Source organism: Leptopilina boulardi, unplaced genomic scaffold (assembly GCF_019393585.1).
Source record: "Leptopilina boulardi isolate dan_hultmark-lab unplaced genomic scaffold, ZJU_Lbou_2.1 LbouV2_278, whole genome shotgun sequence".
Classification (NCBI taxonomy): Eukaryota; Metazoa; Arthropoda; class Insecta; order Hymenoptera; family Figitidae; genus Leptopilina; species Leptopilina boulardi.
In genome coordinates this window covers 3,065,358-3,088,683 of record NW_026137838.1, presented here as the reverse complement: position 1 = coordinate 3,088,683, position 23,326 = coordinate 3,065,358, and the positions used below count along the sequence as shown (strand labels likewise).

General features: G+C 27.6%; 2 protein-coding genes across 6 annotated transcripts; both read left to right on the top strand.

Annotated features, from left to right (window-relative positions):
- Positions 1-74: 74 nt before the first annotated feature.
- LOC127281979 (ribonuclease H2 subunit A) lies at positions 75-1,451 on the top strand. The gene is made up of 2 exons (XM_051306018.1): positions 75-324; positions 439-1,451. The coding sequence occupies exons 1-2, from the start codon at positions 178-180 to the stop codon at positions 1,273-1,275; spliced, it is 984 nt and encodes a 327-aa protein (XP_051161975.1). The 5' UTR covers positions 75-177; the 3' UTR covers positions 1,276-1,451.
- A 485-nt stretch (positions 1,452-1,936) lies between these two features.
- LOC127281978 (tyrosine-protein phosphatase non-receptor type 5-like) lies at positions 1,937-23,257 on the top strand. Of its 5 annotated transcripts, XM_051306017.1 has the most exons (10): positions 1,937-2,254; positions 7,407-7,629; positions 11,547-11,708; positions 18,562-18,757; positions 18,867-19,044; positions 19,121-19,351; positions 19,417-19,824; positions 19,910-20,205; positions 20,336-20,545; positions 20,621-23,257. In XM_051306017.1, the coding sequence occupies exons 4-10, from the start codon at positions 18,735-18,737 to the stop codon at positions 20,730-20,732; spliced, it is 1,458 nt and encodes a 485-aa protein (XP_051161974.1). In that variant the 5' UTR covers positions 1,937-2,254; positions 7,407-7,629; positions 11,547-11,708; positions 18,562-18,734; the 3' UTR covers positions 20,733-23,257. The 5 variants fall into 5 exon arrangements, with proteins under 5 accessions (XP_051161974.1, XP_051161973.1, XP_051161972.1 ...); XM_051306016.1 differs by lacking the exons at positions 1,937-2,254; positions 7,407-7,629; positions 11,547-11,708 and adding an exon at positions 15,419-15,488; XM_051306015.1 differs by lacking the exons at positions 1,937-2,254; positions 7,407-7,629; positions 11,547-11,708 and adding an exon at positions 15,695-15,913.
- The last annotated feature ends 69 nt before the right edge of the window (positions 23,258-23,326 follow it).

The window sequence follows — 23,326 nt, the reverse complement described above, 5'->3', positions numbered from 1 at the left end:
ATAAAAATTGAATGTTGGCTACATTTATAATTGCAACAGTTGGTAGTTCTGAAATGAATTTTTTGGCGGTTCATGAATCAACGTGCGTTGACAATTATAGGTTAGAATGAAAAACTGACATTTTCGGGAGTTTAATTATTGATGTTTTTCTTTTTTTGTTTGTTAATTAATTGAAAAATGGATAAAGAAAATAATGAAAATATTATGTCGCCAACAAAGAAAAGAAAACATTCTTCGACTATTGATTGTATTAAAAAAAAAAGTGATTTAACTGTTTATTTCGAAAAAGGTGATCATAGTGTTAATTTACTTCATCAGTCAAATGTAAGTACATTATGAAAATTTTATATAATTTTTGTTTCTTTATTCAATGAATTATTTATTATATTTATTTATTTATATTTTTAATTGTATTGAGAAAAATGTTTTAATTTTAAGGTTCCTCAAATTTGTCGAGATGAACCTTGTTTATTGGGAGTTGATGAAGCAGGACGTGGTCCAGTTTTAGGACCGATGGTTTATGGAATTGCTTATGCGCCATTGTCAAAAAAACAACTTCTCATTGATCTTGGATGTGCTGATTCAAAATCGTTAACCGAAGAAAAAAGAGATGCAATATTCGATCAAATTTGTGAGAAAAATGATGAAATGGGCTGGGCTGTCGATGCAATTTCACCGAATTACATATCAAATTGCATGTATCGACGAACAAAAACATCATTAAATGAAGTTTCAATGTGTTCGGCGGCAAATTTAATTAAATTAACAATAGAGGCGGGTGTTAATCTTGCCGAGGTTTACGTTGACACTGTTGGTAAACCAGAAAAATATCAAGCACGATTGCAACAAATTTTTCCCGATTTAAAAATAGTTGTTGAGAAAAAAGCTGATTCAACATTTCCAATTGTTAGTGCCGCAAGTATTTGTGCAAAAGTTTCAAGAGATCACGCTCTACGTGCATGGCAATTTCGTGAAGCTGAATTTGGATCTGATTATGGAAGTGGTTATCCCAATGATCCGGCAACAAAAAAATGGTTAACGGAAAATATTGATGAAACATTTGGATTTCCAATGTTGGTGAGATTCAGTTGGTCGACGGCAGAAACAATACTTCAATCAAAAGCATTAGCGGTCGAATGGGAAGAAATTGAAGAGGATGAGAGTCCAACGAATAAAAAAATTTCTAATTATTTTACAAGGACACCAAAGAAGGCAAAGAAGGAGAAACACAATTTTTTTAAGGAACGTTTTCTTTCAAATGCCACTGATTTATAATACTTGATTTTTGTAATGTGATTTCTTTTTTTTTTATGGATTTGATTTAATTTTTAGAGATTTAGGTTTTTAAAAATTTTATTGATTCATGTATATATATTTACAGTTTTTTTTTTCTTTTTACTTGTAAATTTGACGAAAGTAATAAAAACTAATTTAAACATTTTGAATGTAAATTTAACACTTATTATTATTTTTTTTTTTTAAATAAAATACGTTAATTATATAAATTAATGTTTAAATTATTAGATATTAAATAACTAATATTAATTTTTTTTAATTGTAGATGTTAGTTTTAAAGACAAAAAATAATGTAAATGCTACTTTCGGGACATTTTCCTTTTATTGCAACAATTGTAAAAAAAAATGTCACGAAGAAAATTAAATAAAGAAATCATTTTTCCTTTATAATGAATAGTTTATTATCAAAATCTAACATTATTTCAAATTTAAATTTGGCGGCAATTTAAATTGTTCCCTGATTGGATGTTTAAAAAAAAAACTTATCAACCAATCGAAAAACAACCCTGTTAATTTGATTGGTTCGCTAATGAAAAGTGTCCAATTGTCAACCAATGAAATTCCTTAAGCGATGTGCAACGCAACGTTGTGAATGGCCTTTTACTATAGCGAAGACGCCATTTTGGAATGTATTTTCGCGCTTGTCACATGTGTAAAGGTTAGGTTCTAAACAAGTGAAATATTAGTAAAGTTTTGTTATTTTTGTGATAAATATAAACAAAAATAAGTGTTATAAACAATTAAATTCTTTGTTATTAATAATTGCAAGTATACAAAATTCTTTGTAATGATGTATTTAATATTTTATTCAATTTCTGTTGTGTTTAATGAGCTATATATATTTGAACGTGGAAGTAGAACTCAGAAGTTTTTAAAGTTATGGGCGTTATAAGTTTTATTTCAATTATGCATTATTAGTATAATAATGAGAAAATATGACGCATCAGATTATTTTAAGGTAAAATTGAATTTATTTAACATATATTTTTTAATGTATTTGTTTTGATTTTTTTTTTTGTGTATAACTTCTATTTTAGCTGTTGACGCCATAAGTTGAATTATCTAATATTGGTTGGCATTGGACACTTAGAATAGTAATTAATAAAATCAAAAATATTTTTCAATTCTAAGCGCAGTTCAATGTTGATAAAAATAATATAATTTGTAAACGGGGAATAATTTTTTAATTGTGTACATTGAAATATAAACATATTTAATGTACAAATGCAAAAATCTTAGAATTGTATTTATTTTTGATTCAGGATTATTTTTTCTCTATTATTTCTTGTAACAAGATAAATAATTGAGTATAAAATAATTACTCTTGATTACGACAGTGTTTCAAGAATAAATTATTTTTATATTCTTTGAAAATGTTATTTTAATTAATATGTAATTTCTTCTACGCAAAGATAATATTGATATTTTTTATTTGTATTATAAAATCGTTAATTAACGATAATGATATTTTTATTATTTTCTATTATTTATTTTTAATTTTCGTTAAATTAATTAATTTAATATTTGTCCTGATTCATTCATTTTCGTTTATGTATATTATAGTTTCAAGTTCCCGGAGCAGCTTGTAAAGCTCGAAATCCTTGTATTTTCACAAATCCATTCATAGTTACTCCCCAGCAGGCGCGGCAGGCTCGAATGAACGAAGCGAGTCCTTCGATTCATGAGAGATTTCAGGTCAACAGGACAGAGCTTCAGGGCTGAAGCTGCAAGCTCCGGGAACCGGAAATGAGGTCGTGAATGACGTCAAAACGTAAAATGAGGTTCATTCAACTCCCGGGGATAAACTGGGTCACTGGAGCAACCCCACCCCCCCATTTATACTCAACCCCCTTTTACACCCTCCAAACATACATATATATACAAGTTCTCCAATTTTATATAAATTCCATTATCGTAATATGCATTAATTAATATGCAATTATATTAGAAATTTAATTTTGAAAAATCTCTATTTTTAAATGAATATTTATTCTGAATTTAGACATTAATTAAAAATTTTGTGAATTTTACACAAAAATTAAATGTTAAAATTTATACAATGAAATTGTTTTTATAAGTTTGCTGTGCTAGGCTCTCTTTTTTTTTGAAAATTGATATTTGAAGAAATGTAGAAATATTAAACTTCCTTTTTTTTTCTTTGCTGTCAGTTTTAGGTTCTCATACACGCAGTTAATCCAAATTAAATACCGGAATTAGTGGGCGATGGATTTAATAGGGACTAATGAAAATCAGTGACGAAAAGCAGATGTTCGGTGGAGCGGATGTCATGATTTAGAAATCGGAAGTCGGGGATTGCGATTCCTTTAACAAGATTAGAGAGTGTCAGAGTATTTGTGTTGTTTCTTTTGCAGGTGTCAGTACCCCGGTGCATCCGGAAGTGACTTGCCCACATATTCCTTTTTTTGTTTGTTTGAAATAGGGTTTTTCCTTTTTTTTTTCGTTAATATATATTTATTTCACTCTTGGATGCAAAACATTGAATTTAATATGGAAGGAAAACATGTATATATACACACATACAGGATGGAATCAGACTTATTTCACTCGCACACACGTTCACGCAATCTTAACAGTCGTTTTATATATGGCAAAGCCGGAAGTCCAGCAATAAGGCTTTCCTGCGGAGAAAGAAATTCAAAGGACATGAGAATAGCGTCTCGGGAAGTAGTTTAAATCTAAGGGCCACTGGAATTGAATGGAATAACATATTTATTCACCGTGAGAAATTGGATTTGTTTGCATTTTTAATAAGTTTTTAAACTTTTAACAAATTGGGAATTATTAAGAATTTTAATTATTATGAAATAATTTTAAATTTCGGTATTTTTTTACAAAATTCTTGTATTTAGAATTTATTTATAAAAATTGTTATTAATATTAATAATTATTATTTATTATAATAATTAATAATATTATTAATAATAATATTAATAAATAATAATAATTATTATTGTAAATAATTAAATTTGGCAAAGGTGAATTAATTATTTTTTAGTTTTTATTAATTTTGCGCAACAAATTCGAATTCTTTTTCTGTTTGAAAATAAGAAATATGGAGATTTAAAAAGAAAAAAAAGTTTGCGTTGATTTTATTTTGGAAAAAGGGATTTACGTTATTCGCGACAACTGGATGTGACCCAGTTTCGTTTTGCCAACATGGACGGTCCTGGGTTGAGCTCCAGGGTGAATGGTCCCACCCCCACACGTCACAACTCGTGAAATAGGTCACCATGAAACCTCCCCCATATATGTAAGCCTGGTAACTGTTCCTCCTTTTTTTTTTATTTTTTACTTGCCTGGATGCATTCGCTCAATGAGAATTGAAGAGAAGGTCATCCCCTGTCCTGTTTTTACTCTCTACACACAAAGCCAAGGACATTTTGAAAATTTAAAAAAATATTTTTGGCTAATTATTAAAAATTCGTTGAGGAGAAAATTAAATAATTTTTCAGAAAATTAGAAAATAATAAAGTTAAAGGTGACATGATTGTAAAGACATTTTCAGGGCGGTTCTATAATAATATTTTTATATATATATAAAAAAAAACAGTTCGAGGCTAGAAGATGATATAGATAGATATAGCTTAGGCGTGAAAGAAAGTCAATGATAAATTCGAGGGAGATGATTGGTTCTATATAGTTCGCGTGGAAGTGACAAACGGAAAAGGAACGGGGGGGTTGAAAGAAGGGATGAGAAAAGGAAGTGAAAGGGGGACACAACATGAACGAAAAGCGGAAACGAGGAAGCCGCTCAATGAAAGATCTGTATAGGAGAGAGAGCTACCCCTCTGAAAACGGATGCGAATGGGCAGCCTCCCCCATTCAAAGGGGAGGCTTCTCCCAAATGCGTATGCGCGCCGTTTCAAACATGTGTGTATATATATATGTGTTTGTTTGTGTGTGTTTCTTTATTGAGCAGCCACGATGACTGGAAAACGTGCTTTCCATTACTATATATATATATTTATTTTACAAAAAACTATTTTTTTCCAATTTTTTAAAATTAAAATAGAAAATTTTTTTCAAAATCCATTTCGTAATTAGAACAATTTTTGTAGTTATTTTTCAAAATTTACATTAAAACCATTTTCTTGAACAGTTAAATGTTTCACTGAAACTTTAGCTACACTGAAATAAAAAATTATTTGATTTAAATAATCGGTTATCAAACGAAGAATTTTTATTTCAATTAAAAAATATTGAACCAATAATTTCTGTATTTGAAACAAATTGACTCAAATAATAAATATTTAAAATATTTCATTATAGTCAGATAACTGATTATTTTAAATAATTTTCTTTCTTTGTATTCTAGTGAAACTTTTCGCTGTTGCAGATAAATTTGGAGTATTTTTTCTATCGTTGGAATAATATGGAATTATTTAGTATATTCGAAAAAGATCCGATAAAATGATTGAAAGGAAAATATCTGTATGGGGAAATAAGAAATTTTTTCTAGAGAGAGAGAGTAAAATAATTTCATTAATGTAAGGCGACAGTTGCAGCGATATCATTCATGGCACGTAAATTGTGAATGAAAAAGAGATATTATACTATATACCCCAGTACAGGTACTTGTGTACATATATAGATATACACAACACACGATGCCTTAATACTACATGAACGGAAATTGTGTCATGGTCTAATATTCCAGCAGCGAATTTTAATCAATGTAGCCAAGGAAATGTTTACCAAGGGTCTTCTATTTTCGCTCAAAAGTGAATTCCCACACTCGAGAGTTATTTAGTTACTATATATATGTCGAATATTTTTTTATAGTCCAAATTTTCATTTCTTTTCTATTTTCCCTAGAACACTTGTGAAAAACAAAAATTGGAAACATTTTTATTTTTCGAAAAAAAAAGTGTTTACATTTCCCAAGGAGATCAATTTTTTTTTATTGAATAATCTAAATAATTTTTAAAAATTACACCTGCTTTTGGGGTTTTTCTTTTGGAGAAAAGTAAAATATTGTCAAACATTGAGATATAAAATATAGTGAGAGAGGGAAAATTTTTGACGGTTTTAAAACGGAAGTAACGATTTTCATGGTCTCTTAGCATTGGTGATGCAGTCTTTTTTTGAGCCTAACTTTCAGGAACCACCTTTTCTTAACGTAAAAGATTATCTCTCTATAAATGACATACATATTTCACGAATAATATTTTTTTTTTCGAATTATTGTGTCACGTATTATTTAATTTTTCACATGGGATTTTTTTCATACCTACTATGTTTGTATAGGTTTATACGTTCTTCTTATAGATGTTTTTTCTGCGATTGACTTTTTCTTTAAATATCAACGAAAAAAAAACGATATTCTAAAAAGAATATATAATCTTGGCTTAAGAATTTTATTTTCTATTTTTACTTACTGTTTATTTTTAGATTTTCTTAAAAAAATATTATTTTTAAAAATATTCTTTTAAAAATATTTTAATTTAACTGTAAGAATAAAATTCATAAAATATATATTTTTAGGTATATTTTAAATTAACATTTTTAACAATGACAAATTTGAATTACAATAAGTTAAAATTGAAAAAAAAAAAAAAAAAAAAAAAAAAACTGAATTATCGAGGACGTTAGGTTCACGCTCTGATTAATAATCGCGAGTATATCGATGTATCGTCACCGATTTATTTTATCTTATTATATTCTCATTATATCTTTTTAATATGTGTGCATATATAAATTATTAATTAAATACATAATCAAAGGCCATTCATTCTTAAATTCTATCGGTTTTATATATATCGTAGAGCCACGATTACAGACCGGAACCGGAAATGACGTATTTCGATCGGTTAACGGCTATAGGAAAGAAAAACATGGCAATATCGTTGAGGCGAGTTCTCTATACTCTGGGTATAGTGCGAGGTTACCGGAAGCCCGGATGTTTGTCCAAAGCTCGTCCGAATATATTTAACGACTTTAATTAGCTCCACTTGGTGTATATCACTTTTTACTATAGAGAAACATATTCCATTATGGAGTATTAAAAATATTTCCCTTTGGATTAATTTAACTTTTTTAAATTTTTTTTTTTTTTTTTTTTAAATTTAATTAAAATATTTTTGTTTCAGTTATTCATGGCGGAAAAAGATCCATTTTTTTCCAATGATAAATTAATGCCATAAGGATAATTTCATGCTCAAGATAAAATAGCAGAAAAGTTGATATATATATATAGTCTATGGATACATATATATGAGGACAGGAAATAGAATGGGCCCAATAATAGCGTTTCATGCTTAATTGAAGCGACAAGAGAGTGAAGCCGGTTAGAGCATTTACAGTTAAAGAGAGGTATGTATATATGTATACAAGGAAATAGAATTATGAGCGTTTTCCGTAGAAGCGTGGGTGATACACATAATTATGCAATATAAATATTATATATTTATATTTTATGGAAAAATTGAGTATATATTTGTTCATAGCTCATGTGTAATGATAACACGTGACACACGTGTCAAACAATGCAGGTATTCGAATATTAAATAATCACTTTTCATTCGTCCTTCACACTTCTCGCCCCCTCTTTTCTCGTTTTCTCTAATCACGCTTGTTTGCAAAAAAAAAATACCAATTTTTCTTTGTCATTTATATAATTTATATTTTTAAAAGGAATCAATTTATATAAAATAGAAAAAAAAAATTATTTGATTCCAATAATCGGTTACTTTATTATGAAATAAAATCCAAATTTTCGAAATAATTGAATCAATTATTTCTTTACTTGAAACAAATACCATTTAATTGACTCAATATAAAAGTTATTCGGTGCAAGAAAATATTTTTTTAATAAAGTAATCTATTTGAATCAAATTTTTTTTTTCTGTATAATATAAAATATGCACCTAGAGAAATATTTTATTAGCATTTATTTGAAGGAAATAAAAATATATGAAAGTCTAATAACTTTTTTTGGAAAAAAAATTATTTGAAATTATTTGGCAGAGAAAAATATATTTTTTCCCTCGGTGTGATATAATTATATAATATATAACAGTTTAGTTTTACTTTGAGAAAGGTTTTTTTGATTTTTAAATTTCTAAATGAATTTTGAATGATTTCTATTTTTTTTAATTACTGATAAAACTGAAATCAGTTTTCGTTCATAATACTCCACCCATTGAATGAAGTTTTTCTTTAGTCACTGGAGACTGACTTCATTGATAATAATATACGATATACTGAGGGCATTTACTATATCATCAATAATAATCATTCATGATCTTGATTTATAAAAAATGCATTACACTATATGTCTATATATATATGGAGAAATATTTCAATGAATTTGGCCTAAAACTATAAAGGGGTGCAATGGGGGTTGTTCCGCGTAAATATCGATTGGGGACGCAGTTCGTCGAGTGGACTAACCTATGTTTCGACCCCTTCATCCAATGGGGGTTTTTCCCACCCCTTTTAGGTCTCAAACCACGAGTCCTCATTCAACACTCCCCACTCTCTAATTTTCCTCTCTTTCAACTTCGTTGAAGGCAAAAGGAAAAAAAAAAAAAAAATGAGAAGAGAAAAATTGTGCTTGAAATTTCACTAGAGAAGTCCTTGTTAGAAAGTTAAGCATATTTTTATAATTTTCAAAAATTATTTTATTTTTATAATTGATATTAAATATAAAAATGACACACTTAAATTTCAATATAGAAAAAGTTAAAATGAAAATGGCAAATTTCGATAAATTGAGATTTTTCGCGAAATAAAAATAATAAACAATTTTAGGAGCAGGAAATGAAAGTCGTATAAATGTTCTAAAAATAGTATTTTTTTTATCGGTAATATATAGCACCGCGTTTTACTGCTGCTTTTTATTGCAATAACTTTGATAATAAAAAAAATCGGATCGTAAATTTAGGTTCCCCTCTCAAAGTTTTTTGATTATGATTAATTGTACGAAATTAAAGTTTCCTAAAGTTAATTACTATTTCCTAAAATTATTTACAATTGTCAAAATTAATTGTAGTTACAATCAATATTATAATCATTGATATAATTCATTAACATTTATCAATTAAACACCAAATCAACTATTTTTGTTTTGTATTTATCTCGAATAAAAAAAAATGTATATAAAACTTTGGATGCGGGGTAAAACTAGAAGCGCGAATTCATGTCACGAATGCGCGCGTCTTGTCCCTCTCTTCTCGCATGGGTCTGTTAACTGAATGCAGTTCGCAGGCATTTTGCAATCCGTTCAGACGCCATTCAGATGCGTCCAATGCAACTTCCCGGTTTCAAGTTGACGATAATAAGAGGTGGTGTAAATCATCTTATTACCATTAATAAGGGACAAGTTTGTGACCTAGGACAAGTACGAGAATCGCGCAATATATATAAAAGTAAGGGTTGATCGTGAGGTGTTCGATTCTAACTCGTAGTATAACGACCCTTTCTCTCCTCTCTCTCTCTCTTTCTTACACACTTACACGCACACATTGTGTTTACACTTTAGCAAACTTGATTACTTAAGAAAATTTGTTAAAATTATAAACTTTCCAAATTTCATTAGAAATTGTAGTCAAATGAATTATTTATTGTAGTTCAAATGAATTATTTATGTAGATCAAGAAAAAAAAAATTATTTCAATTCATGAAAAAAGTCCAAAAACTTCTTCTTTTGCTGCAACTAAATTTTTCATCTTCAATTAAAAATGTAACAATTTTTTAAATAACTGAAAATTTAATTATTTAGTAAAAATGATTTCTATGCAGTTAAATCAAATTTTTCATTGTATATTTGAAAATTTCTTTACTGCAAATATTAAATTAATATTATATTAAAATATTATTGAACGATTTATTATTTAATTTAATTTTTAAATTTTATTTTTGGATATTATTTGCATGTTTCAGTTAAAATGACATTTTTTTCAATTTTTACGAAGATTCAATTTATTCAGTGTAATTAAAAAAAAAAGTTCCAAGATTTCCTTGTCCAGTTATATCGCATTAAATTTTTTAATAACTTTTAAAATTCTCGCAATTATTTCTCATGAAATGTATATTATATCCACTTAATGCAAATATTACGTTTTTTTTTATTTGTAGGCATTTTAATTTTTGCGTACACTTGCAAATTTTTTTTTTTTTACTATATTCTACTGACATAAAAGTAATAAGTTCGCATAAAATACAGGCTTTAAATTAACATCTTAGGAAAAAAATTTGCTTGCAAATGCAATATTTCATAATTTTCTTCTTAAATCAAATTTTTCTTTTTAAAAAATTTAACAAATATTCGAATTGCAGTTTAAAAAAAAAAACTATTGAATTAAAAAGTGCCATTAAAAAAAAAATATTGGTTTGTATTGTGAAGAAAAAATCACTTTACAAAACTCACTTTCAATGAAAATGGTTATTTCTCTTTTTCTTTTGTTTCTCACTATAATTGTAGTTGTACACATTTTCCAATAAATGGAATTCAATAGCCAACCAACCATACATTCTTCATTATCGAATTTCAAATTACTTTGAGACACCCACAACTATATATAAAATTAAACTTTTCTGTAGGTGTATAATATTTCATGGAAGAATAACTTTTTAAAAGTATTTTTCTACAAATCATCTTATATACACAAAATCAGTTGTTAAATACAATAATAACTGCTTTTTTTTATATTTTATTAACTTTACAATATTTTATTTAATTTCCATATTTGAAATTGTTAAGAATGATCGAAAAAGTATTTTTTTTAAATGTAAAATTATAAAAAGATATGAATGAAAATGTTTTTTTTTGTCGCTTTCGTAACAATTTCGGCGCATATGTTTACATATATTTTGATAAAAAAAAAATTTTAAGTCTAATTTAAATTGCAAAATATATTTTCTTTTGAAACTTGTCGATATCTCATTCAACAAAACGGGCTCTCATTCAGCTGTACTACATTATACCTCCTGAATGAGTCGAGCTCGTCCTTCCATTCATCGATTGACAAAAGTTTGATGAAGTTGAAAATTAGACCTTTTTGGCTGAACGATTTTTATCAAACTTATCATCCGGAAAAGAATTATAAGTTTACTTTGAATTTTAAATTTCTCACGACTATTTTTATATATATTTTATTATTTATATAGAAAAATATATTTTAATTCAAGTTTTATTTACAAAAATATGATTCTTTGAAAAAATATATTTTTTTAATTATTTAATTAAATTATATAGAAAAATTAATTGTGTTTTATTTTTATTTCAGTGTCGCAGAGAAAAAACGACGGAATTGGAATTACTAAATTATTATTGGAATAAGAGAAAAACTTCGGCAAAATAGTTGATATTTTTTTTTTTTTTTTTTGGGAAAAAATTTGTTCGTCTCTCCCATATCCAGTCCCATTCAATCCTGGAGGAAAACGACAAGGTATTTGATTCTGTTCAGTAGTTATGTTCATTCATTACACTAAGAGATCAACCCACGCACCATCAAGAGCATGATTTTCGGTTAGGGAAACCCACGCGTTAAAATTATTGTCCTTACGATTCTTGAAGAATTTTTTCGCCCCCCCCCCCCTTCTCCTCTTTATAGTGAAATCACCGCCAAGTCCACGTTTAACACCAATAGAATAAATTTAAAAAAAATAAGAAAAAGAAAATAGAACATTTTATCGTCTGTGTGACATTTGAACTTGACAAAAAAAAATGTATATATATCAAGGACCTCCGCAAGGGAAAGATAATTTTCTTGTCCCCTTTTTCCTTAAATCAAAATTTGGACATTTGATTTATTTTTATATCAAATTCAAATTTTTTAAAAATATTCTTAAAATTATTCATTTTTTTTTATTTTTCTTTTACTGTTAAGATAATAAATTTTGACGTAAGTTTTGATATATATTAAATAGTTGCAAAATGAAAAAAATAGTTACGAAAATATTTTTTTTTAAATAATTAAATTTAAACAGAAAAAATTTCAGTTTGAAATCCAAAAAAATAATTTTTTTTGGATCATATTGTCAAAAACGGAAAGATATATATATATAACAAATTTTTATCAAATACAAAAGCTTTTTGTTGATAAAATTCAAAACCATTGGCAGTTTATTTTTCTATGTATTTCTTAAAGTCGAGAGTTCAAACACTCAAGTATAAAAATAGAGATTGTTTCATAAGAAAAGAAGATACGAGAATGACAGAAATTTTCCACAAGCTCCTACTGCTTTTTTTTTTATCTTAACAACCCACTTCTTAACGAAAAAAAATAGAAAAAATTGATCAAATATTTTTCTCTATTGTAAAAATTTCTTTTTAATATAAATTTTATTAAGATTGAACGACATTCATATTTTTTTTTGGGGAAAATATCAAACTTCCATGATAAGATTTGTTTTATCATTTATTATTTCGTATAAGGAAATAAATAAATTACTTCCTGAATTTTGATATAAAATTGAAATTTGCTTTAATATTAAATTATAATTTTATCGAGAAAACGTATTTTCTATTAATTGCATACGTCAAATTTTTTATAACAAACGACAAGAATTAATTGAAACACTAATTTGAAATATAAATAGTAAATGGGTTGAAATTATACTCGCGTATATTTTAAATTCAGAGGAAAACGTCAATTGTTGAAAGGAAAAAAAAAAGATTTACGATTGCAACAAACAAGAGAAGAGTTTCAACTAAATTGCAATCACATAACGGAATGCAAAATGAGATGTTCTCTTTTTTGCTAATTTTCTTCCCGTTGCTCTGCAAACATTTTTTTCTTTTGTTAGAAAAAAAAAATTTTCTTATTCGAAAAATATTATTTTTGTAACTATTTTATTCATTGTCAATAATTCATTTATTTTATTTATTATAAATAAATAAATAAAAGTAAAATTTTTTTTTGCAACTATATTTTATTCTTTCTACAGTCACTATTTTGGAATAATATTTATTGTAATTAGTAATTTATTTTTTTGTAACTATTTTATCGTTCTTTATTATTTTTGCCTTTTTAAGTGGATGAGATATTGAAAAAGCTTTTAGTGTCCTGAAAAATAGAAATTACATCGAACGGTCAACTAGACGTTTTTATCAAAACATTTTAATCGTTCTTGGCAAAATAGATAAGTGATGGACAAAATAAAAGAGACAGTTACAAAAAAAAAAGAAAAAAAAAATTCTTTGACAATCAGGTTTTGATGAATATAATATGCTAATAATATACAACTCCACAGGAGTTCCTGACTTAGTTGACTTTTAGATATATTTTTGTAGATTTGTCTAGCAAAAAAAAAAAGAAACACGTTTAAAGAAATCTCATCTATTTCAAATTAAAAATAAAATTCACATTCTTTTTTTAATCTCTTATTTCGTTGTATAAAATTTGAATCTATTTTTAACGTTTGTTTTTGTCAATTTTAAATCTATTTTTCAAGATTTTTTTCCCCAAAAATAACTTTTATTTTTAATCAACATTCAGAAAACTATTTATCTGATTTTGAATTTTATTAATTACCATAAAATAGTTGCAATAAATAAATTATTTGTTTTTTCGTTCAAAAAAAAAAAAAAATTATAACTTTTTGGAGGGGGTCCAAAATATAATAAACATAGATCGATAACTTATATGTAGGTGGAAATTAATTTCTCTTTTAATAACAAGATAAATTTTTACCCGTGTGTTTATTGACAGCATGAGGAAAAATATACTGATTCTTTTATTCAATTGGGATAAAGACGAAAAAAAAAAAAAAAATTTGTACCAAGCGTTGGCTAGGTTTTTGTAAAAAGCTCCTCTTGTATATCGTGTAACTTGCCACCCACGCCCGATCGAAATATCCAATCAGCGTCACGCATTTTACACAAGTGTGCGCAAAGCCCTCGAAAAAGCTTGCAAAGCTCAAGCCATGAATGAACCATCAAAGTCAGTTAGTATGAACGTAGTCAGTCGTTCCTTACTTGGCGACTACTCGCTCGAGTTTTACGTTTTTTTTTCTCTCTCTCCCCCCCTCTCCTATTTTTCTTAATATTCCCCGCCCTTTAAAAAAAATCTCTTCTTCATTTTTCTATTAATTCAGGTTAATTAATGCGTGTGAAAAAATTAACTAATTAGTAAAAAAAAAAAGAAAAATACAAAATTCTTATTTCGCGCGTGTAATTATGCAATTTTTTATTATAAATGTTATGTATACATATTTGGAATATAATAGTATTTGTTTGAATAACTACACTGCTGATGGAATAATTCGACTGATTACTAATGAAGTGAATCGACGTTGAAAAATGAACTTGTTTATTCTCCGGGTTCGTCTTTTTGTTAACTATATATATACTACACAAGTAGTTCAATGAAACAAAAAACAAAATCACTATTATTTTTTAAATTTCAAGCTACAATCGATTTTTCAATAATTTTATACATTATTTTTATTTGTTAAATATTTATTGAAAATTATTTATTTAAATTTTTAAAATTTATTTTACAATATTAATTAATTATTAAAATATTTAATATTTATTATAATTGTAGTTGTGTATAACAATTTTTTTTTCTTGTCAGTAAAGTGATAACGGAGATTATCGTCTTTTTTTTTTTTTTTTTAAGTAAGTGTCAATAGTTTTCATATAGCTTTTGTTTGGTATATCAATTAAAAAAATAAAAAAAAAATGAAACCAGATCTAGATGAATTAGAGCGTAATAAATTATATATACTGTCTGATTGAATTGCAAATTGAAAATCGAGAGACATTTCCCCTTGACTTCACTAACAGTGAAATTGTCAATCAATGATTCACAGCGGACTCGTTCATAAATAATTAAGAATAATTCACAACAGCTAATTAACATTTAAAAAAAAATGTCCTTTTTTTGTCAATTACATTTTTAATCTAATACAATAAATTCTGATTTGTATTATTATTATTCAAAAAAATTATTAATTTATTATTAACAAAAAAAAAATTATTTACAATAATTAAATTTCATTAGAAATCAGTCTAGAATTATTTCTCGCAAAAAGTGATCAATTGTTATTTATTTTTTTTTTTTCTTTTTCAATTGAATGTGATGGGCGTTAATTAAAAGGGTTTTTTCTAAATTGAAAACTGGTGGTAGTTTAAAAATTGTACAGAGACATCACGTGTTTAAAAAGCCGGTTTTTCGTCACGCCTGAAGCAACAAGGAATTTCTACGCATTTATGTGGTTAGGTATATATATATATATATATCATAGAAGTCTATCAAAGATACATGAGACGACGAGAGGGTCAAAGGAACTTGGTTAATACGAATAAGAGCTGTTCAATAATGGACCAGGCATACGGCAGAGGCGTCTGAACGAATAGTTTCCGGTTTTCTGAATCATACAACTTGAAAAAGACGGCGTAGAATTACACATCCGTTTGTTCCCTGACACTGCAAAAAAAAAAAATAATAAATAACAAAAAAAGAAAGAAGGAAAAAATAGGGGTCAGTGCAAAAAAAAATTTAAAAAATCATGAATATCGCGTCAAAGGAGTTTTAACACATTACATACATTATTCCATTACATTTTTCAACAAGTTTCATTCAAAGTTCATGCACCTTTGAAGGACACATTATGCGCCAGTGTGTGGATGCAGTTTTGTTTCATGGTAATTAAATTATTTTTTAATTTACAAATCTAAAGTAATTAAATTATAATAATTATTTTAACATAAATGTTATTGATATACTGTAATTGAAATACTACTTTCATATCTGATGTTTAAAAAAGAAATTTTAAATTTTCGCGCCCTTGTTCAAAAACTGATAAATCAACGATGATTGGACGTTGGAAAATGTGCCAAGCGCTCTGATTGGTGCCCGTGTTCCATTCCCCACTATCCCCCCTTTCTAAATTTTAACAATGAACGTCAACAGTGAAATAAGCAACAGTTTGAATCCAAAGCTTGCGTAGAGAGGTTGTGTATTTTTATTTAAAAAAAAAAAAAAAAAAAAATGGCGGATACGGCGTACACAAAACTACACGATGCAAACGTAACTTTTTTTCTATTCCGAAGGCAAACAACTTTTGCTATTTTGATACACGCTTTTTTAATTAAAGGTACGGTTTGAGTGTCGTTTTGGACTTTTGTTATCTCGCTACGATAATTGTTCTCTCTCTTTTTTTTTTAATAATAATATATAGTCAATTTATTCTCACGTGTTAAAACAGTGTGTGTATGAGAATATGGATTTATTTGTGTGAACGAACCTCAGTGCTTCCTTCTTTCACAATAGTTAGAAAACAGGATGTAATTTAATCATGGCTTTTGCGTGTTGTGCATCAACGTGACTGAATCTTGTATAATTCTACGTCAATACCCGCATTTCATGATCTGCACAGAAGAAACTGATTCGAGATCTGTTGTCCTAGGTTAGGCAACACCTAAAATTATAAGTGTTTATTTATCGTGAAAATTTTGTGCATTAACCAATCTTTTATATAATTTAATAACTTTTTTTTTTTAGTGTAACAAAAGATATTTTTTTCTGATTCATATTCCCTTTAAATTATTTTAATTTTTAATAATTCTTGAAATTTAAAAAAAATGCTCCAAATTGTGTAATGTGAATTTTGTGATGTATGTGCTTTAACCTATAAGTTGAGTTCAAAAAAAAAAATTCATCTTTATCAGTTAATATTCGTGCAAATCATTATCAATAATCGTCACGATGAATTTTAGAAATGCAAAGAAAATACCCTCGGTCTAGCCATTTTACGTCAGTTTTGTGTGCCAAGTTTCATGATTTATCAGCACTCTGACTTTTCTATTTTTGTTTCTTCCCAACCATCCAGAATTCTACCCAAGCTCTTTTCATTTCGAATAATTTATAACGACTTTCTAGACAAACATCTAATAATTAATACATCGAAATTTATTTCATCTGTTTACTTAATTTTATATTAAAATCCTTATTTATAGTAATACAATACCATTTAATATTTAACGTCTTTATATATATATATATATATATATATATATATATTATGCATATCATTTATATTTTTAGAATCTTTTCGGAAGCTTAAGGTTCGTATTTAATGACTCGAGAAAGTCGACGTCTGATGCATTAAACTTATAGAAGGTTGGGGGAGAGAAAAAAAAAAAGATTGTTGGCTGCAAAAGGACAAAAGTTGACTCATGTACGTCATGCGATGAACACGTTAGCCTTCAACACGTGGGAGAAAGGTTATTGTCCGGATAAAAATTGTTGTGTCCTCTTGCAACTTATTACTCATGTATTCAGTAAAAAAGGAAACCTCGAAAGAGAACGATAGCCTCAAGTCTTCCGGAATTTATTATAAATTACGTTAGGAAAAAAAAAAACATTTTCATCCAATATACAAAATTTTGACCGGCCCTGAACTCTCTGATTTATTCATCTTTGCATGAATCGTTTCATCTCGTAAAGCCCTCGTCTTTTCTCTCTCTCTTTTGGAACATAAAATTAGCCCAATGTTTACTTCCTCTATGCTACGCGGATAGAAAGAGTCGTCTTTTTCTATTTGCTCTAGATTTGTGATTTCATGATGTAAGACGATAAAATGTATTATTTTAATCTCTTGTAATTTCAATCTCGATTTTTGATAACAAATCTGTTTTGTTTAATTTAATTTTTCGAAAAAATTTAGAAAAATTTCAAAAGGAAAGTAAATTTTTGTTTCCTATTTTTTGAGGATTAAATTATAGGCGATTAATTGTGTGTGTGTTTTTTTTTATTGTATACGAAATATAAATTTACTGATTTCGATAAGTGGAAGCTAACAGATAGAATATACAATCCCAGAGGCGCGTAGTAAGTAGAGACTTAAAAATAGCGCTTACGCTATTTCGTTTAGCTCTCGTTAGTAAAATACTTTTAATGGTCACGATCATTTAGGCACGATTTCCTAATGCACGCAGTTATGATTTAAAAGTTCTTTTTATTACAAAATATATTTCTTTTGTTACAATAACTTTATCCAATAAAATCACGTTTTCGTGAGTAAGAAAAGTATGATCTCATTAAGTTTCTTTTTTTTTACAGTAGTGCAATAAATTTTTTTTCCTTATCTAAAATAATGATAGAATATTACAGATTGTTTCCAATTTTTTAAAAATAGGTAATTGAGTGATTAAAGTTATAATAATATAAAATGACTTGTAAATTTTGTTGATGAATATTGTGAAATATTGTGTTGGCTATAAAATTAAGATCTTTTTTTTTTCTATGATTTGCAGTTTATATTGAGAAATATTGTTCTTTCTGTTCACAGGAGGTACAGGTACTCCGCTGACTCATCGCTATATAAGTGATGATTATTATTATGACAAATCGAGTAACAATGACGCCAGTTCTGATTCTTTGGAAAGATTTTCCCTAATTCCTCAGGAAAAGTGGCGTACATATACGGTATTACCGGTTGCTTTGCTGCCGGCTGCCGAGGGCATGTCTGCACGATCTCATCACAGGTGAAAATAAAAAAAATTGTTAAAAGCGATAATTGTAAATTTTTGGAAGTAATTTTGTAGTTCGAAAATTTCTGTTTGGTTTAACTGAATGATTTTCTTTTTTTAATAGAATTCGACAGTCCTCGGTGGGACTGGATGATGCTGGTATGGATTTGCAAGCTGCACAGCTTCGCGCCCGTACCAATCAGGAGGTTAGCTCAACAGTATCTCTATCATGGCTAGATTGGCAATTGTCCCTTTTCATAGTTTTCTGCGCCATCGTTGGCGCAATTCTCTTCACTTTTCTGGTAAATATTTGCAATTTAATTTTCAATCTATTTTTCTCGAAAAATTTGTTAAATAATTTTTTTTTTTACCTTCAAGATTCTCTTATGGCTGCGAAAGCAAATGTCGCGTGAAAAGGACACTGAAGATGGTGATATGCGAGGATTGGTAGAAGAAGGAGGAGCAGTTTGTTCTACAGAAAAGGCCAGTAAAGATAATAAGGATCCAATTGAAGCACAGTGGGTTCATCAATCTGTTCTTAAGCCGCCTGTACCCATTCAGCCAATTCGGCCTGTTCCTGAGACGTCGGGCATGGCAGTTTCACGACAGGTAAATTTCTATTTTTTTCTTAATTAATTAATTTGTATTTTTATTTATTTGTATTCTTTTTCAAGATAATGGCAGTTGCAACGCCAGAAAGAAGACCCGAAGCAATGCGTATCAGACCGAAAGGATTACTTGAGCGACGAGGTTCGAGCGCAAGTTTAACCATTGAATTGACACCTGCACCTGAGAGTCCACCGCATGTGGTGACACCAACTCGTGAGTGTACAGCTGAAGAATTTCTTCTAAGCGCTGGAAATATTTTATCGAGAGTACAATTGAAAAAAGCAATCAGTGATCCAAGTTCTCTGCACAAAGAATTTTGGGAAGTACCATTGAATCTTCCAGAGAAAGTTGATGTCTGTGGATCGGGAATTAAAAATAGATATCGCTCGGTATTGCCAAATTCACAGACACGTGTTGTCTTACCAGGCTCTGATGATCCATTAAACAGTTACATTAACGCAAATTATATTCGCGTGAGTTGAAAAAAAATATATATTTTAATTATTAAATTAATTTTTCTAGTTCCTCTTTTTTTTTAAATATGTTTATAATTTTCAGGGTTATGATGGTGATAATGTTAGGTATATTGCAACACAAGGACCATTAGTCAACACAATTGATGACTTTTGGCGAATGATTTGGTCGGAAAGATCTCCTGTTGTTGTAATGATAACGAGATTGCATGAGGCAGCCAAGACAAAATGTGACGCATATTTTCCAGTTGAGGAAAATAGCAGGATAAATACTGGATCTTATGAAATTATGGTCATGTCTGTGGTTAGCCGCGATGGCTATACAGTTAGAGATCTTGAAATTAGGCATCAAAGTGAACGACGAAATATTCAGCATTATTGGTGAGTGATTCAATTTAAAAAATAAAATAGAAAATTATAAAATTAATTTTTTCTAAATTATAAATGTAGAAAAGAGAATATTTTTGTAAAAATAAATAGAAGTCCTTGATTTGTTACCATTTTTTTGCAGGTATGACTCGTGGCCAGATCATGCTGTGCCACAAGAAGCTGATACGCTCGTTAGCTTAGCTGCGGAAGTAAATAATTTATTGGGACCCATAGTAGTTCACTGCAGTGCAGGAATCGGAAGGACAGGGTGTTTCATAGCATTAGCAAATGGAATGACTCAGCTCATCAGAGACGGAAATGTTGATGTTTTAGGCATTTTATGTCAAATGAGGTATTTTTCGTTATAATAATTATTTCTCTATTTATTAAATAGAAAATTATTTTAATTTTTTTAAAAATATTTCAGGTACGACAGAGGTGGAATGATACAAACTGCCGAGCAGTATGAATTTGTACATCGAGCCTTATGTCTCTTTGAACAAACACTTGACAACAAAAAATCTGTTTCAAATGACTGAAACAGGGACGATTATAGAACTGATAATACAAATCTAGCCTTTGCTAAAATATACTTTCTATTACGTCCACGTATGTGCATCTCTTCTGCATGAGGAAAACAATCTCCAAAAAAAAAAAAAAAAAAAAAAACTTACTTTTTCTATTAGTTGGAGAGAAAGAGGATGAGAGAGAAGAGAATGAGAGTGAGAGAGATAGAAAAATAGAGAGAGTATTAAAGTCTCTCCCCTTGTTTTTCATTCTAATGAGCGACTGGCTCATTAAAAAAGCTGCCATTTTTAAACTGCCATGACGAATCTTTGACAATTAATATCAGTCTTTAAAAAAAAAAAAGCTCAAGTGAGTTTAAAAGCTTCAATAATAATGGATTATCTGTGATTCGACGAATACTGCTTCTCCATGCGAATCAAATATTTTTATTCACGAGGTAATTGACATATTTATATATATATTTAAAAAAAAAAATGGTGTTCATTTAAATATTAAAAAAAAAAATGAATGAAGCTTTAACATCAAATGGAAAAAGAAATCACTGGCAGTCTATGTATTTAATGAACATTTTTAGTTTCATATTTTTCAAGTTGTTTAAATTTAGACATTTTATTATTTCTTAGTTCTTCAAATATCGTTGAATTTCTTGTTTCCATTTATGAGAAATATCTTCCAATCGACTTGTAGATGTAATTTACAGAAAATTTCAGGGAAAGTGAGATGTTTTACGATAAATATATTATATATAGAGAGAGAAAACAAAATGAGACGAGGAAAACATTAAAGCTATTCAGATTTTTCGTGCTCAGATATTTAAAAAAAAAAGCATTGGGTGTATTATTATTTAGTCGATCGTATTTAATTAATCAATTTTCGTAATTGAAAATTATCTATTTTAATTAATGACAAATCTGTTAAAAGTAAATTTAATTCAAAATAATTTAAAAAAAAAATTAAAATTCATTGATTTTCAAAGAATTTGAAAGAAATTGTTTATTAGATAATAATTTTTAATTAATATCATCGATTTAAATAATATGTCACCCATATTTGCTATATTTTAAATCGGGTAAAAAATTCGGGACCCATAAAATGATAATCATCAGCTTTTATCTTTCATCCAGTTCCTAATTGTGTTTTTAAGCTAACGGTCATGACTTTTCTGATTATCTTATAAATATAATAATATTTAGCAACAAAGACTGAATGCATGTATATGTAATACAATGTAATTATTATTATTATTAATATTATTTTTAATCGTTCCAAATTTTACATAGAGTAGCTCGATTTTGAACAGATCGTGACTCAATGGCTAGAGAGACACGAATGAACTGTTGATAATTTGAATGTTGAAAAAAATTCCTCTTGTAGGAAAAAAAAATAATAATTAAGTGTTGAGGAAAATTTGTTTATTTCCAAGAGTGAAAAAGAAAGGTTCTTATTCTTCGAACTGTTTCAAACTCAATCGATGTTGAGATAATTTTTTTTTTTTTTGTTTTAGTTGCCATGATATCATACTTAGAAAATATTTCCGAATATTTTTATTAATTTATAAGGCGTTAATATTTATCTCTACAATACAATCTCTTTATTACGATTTTTGATAAGATATATAAATATATATATATATTATATATTGAATATTATAATAATAATAATATTATAATATAAATATAATATATATTGTTTTTTTATTCTGTTTAATTTTACTAAAGTACTATATAATTATAATTGGATTAAATTGAAATAAAGATAATTAATATGAGGAAAAAGTAAATGTTAGTGATAAAATTTTTTAGTAAAATTTTTTTAAGATAGTTTGAAAAAATTGAATTTAAATTTATATTTTATTAATTTTATGAATAGTAATAAATAATCGATTGTATTTAAAAGTGTAGAGAATCTCAGTTTTTTTTTTTTTTTCTTTTTTTTTGTAGAAGATTTTTGCTGCGATGTTAATTTCTCTTTAATTTTTTTTATTTACAGTACTCGTTATTATTTTTGTTTATTAATGAGATGCACCGTATTTTTAATAATCATTTTATTAATGCTATTGCATTCATAAATTATATATAAATATATATTATATTATATAAATGGAAAAAAATGAACGATCTGATCCCTGTTTTTTTTTTTTTTAAACGAGTGCTGAGTATTACTCCTCATTTTTTTAATTTAAAAATTGTAAATTATCTTCGCGCTGCTTAATCAATTAACTCTAATAAAATGAGTGCGAATGAAAGATTGTGATATACATATGTGTACATATATTGTACAAAGAACGATATAATATATTCATATTATCTATATAAAGAAAATTAAGAGAGAATATTTGTGTAAATGATTGAATTGAGAGGATAAATTATTTTCGGGTGCTCGTCAAGACTCAAAAAAAAAAAAAAAAAGTAAGGAAACAAAGTAAAGTAGAAAATTAAGGAGAATTAAACCAATATGGTAAAAATAATAATTATTTTAGCGACCCCTCGGTGTTCATTGTACTTATGTGACGTAAATAAATGTTTATAGTGTATAATTCCCTTTTTCTTTGCGAGATAAATTTTTTGGCTCGTCTATTTTTTTCGGGGAGGTAATGTTTATTAAG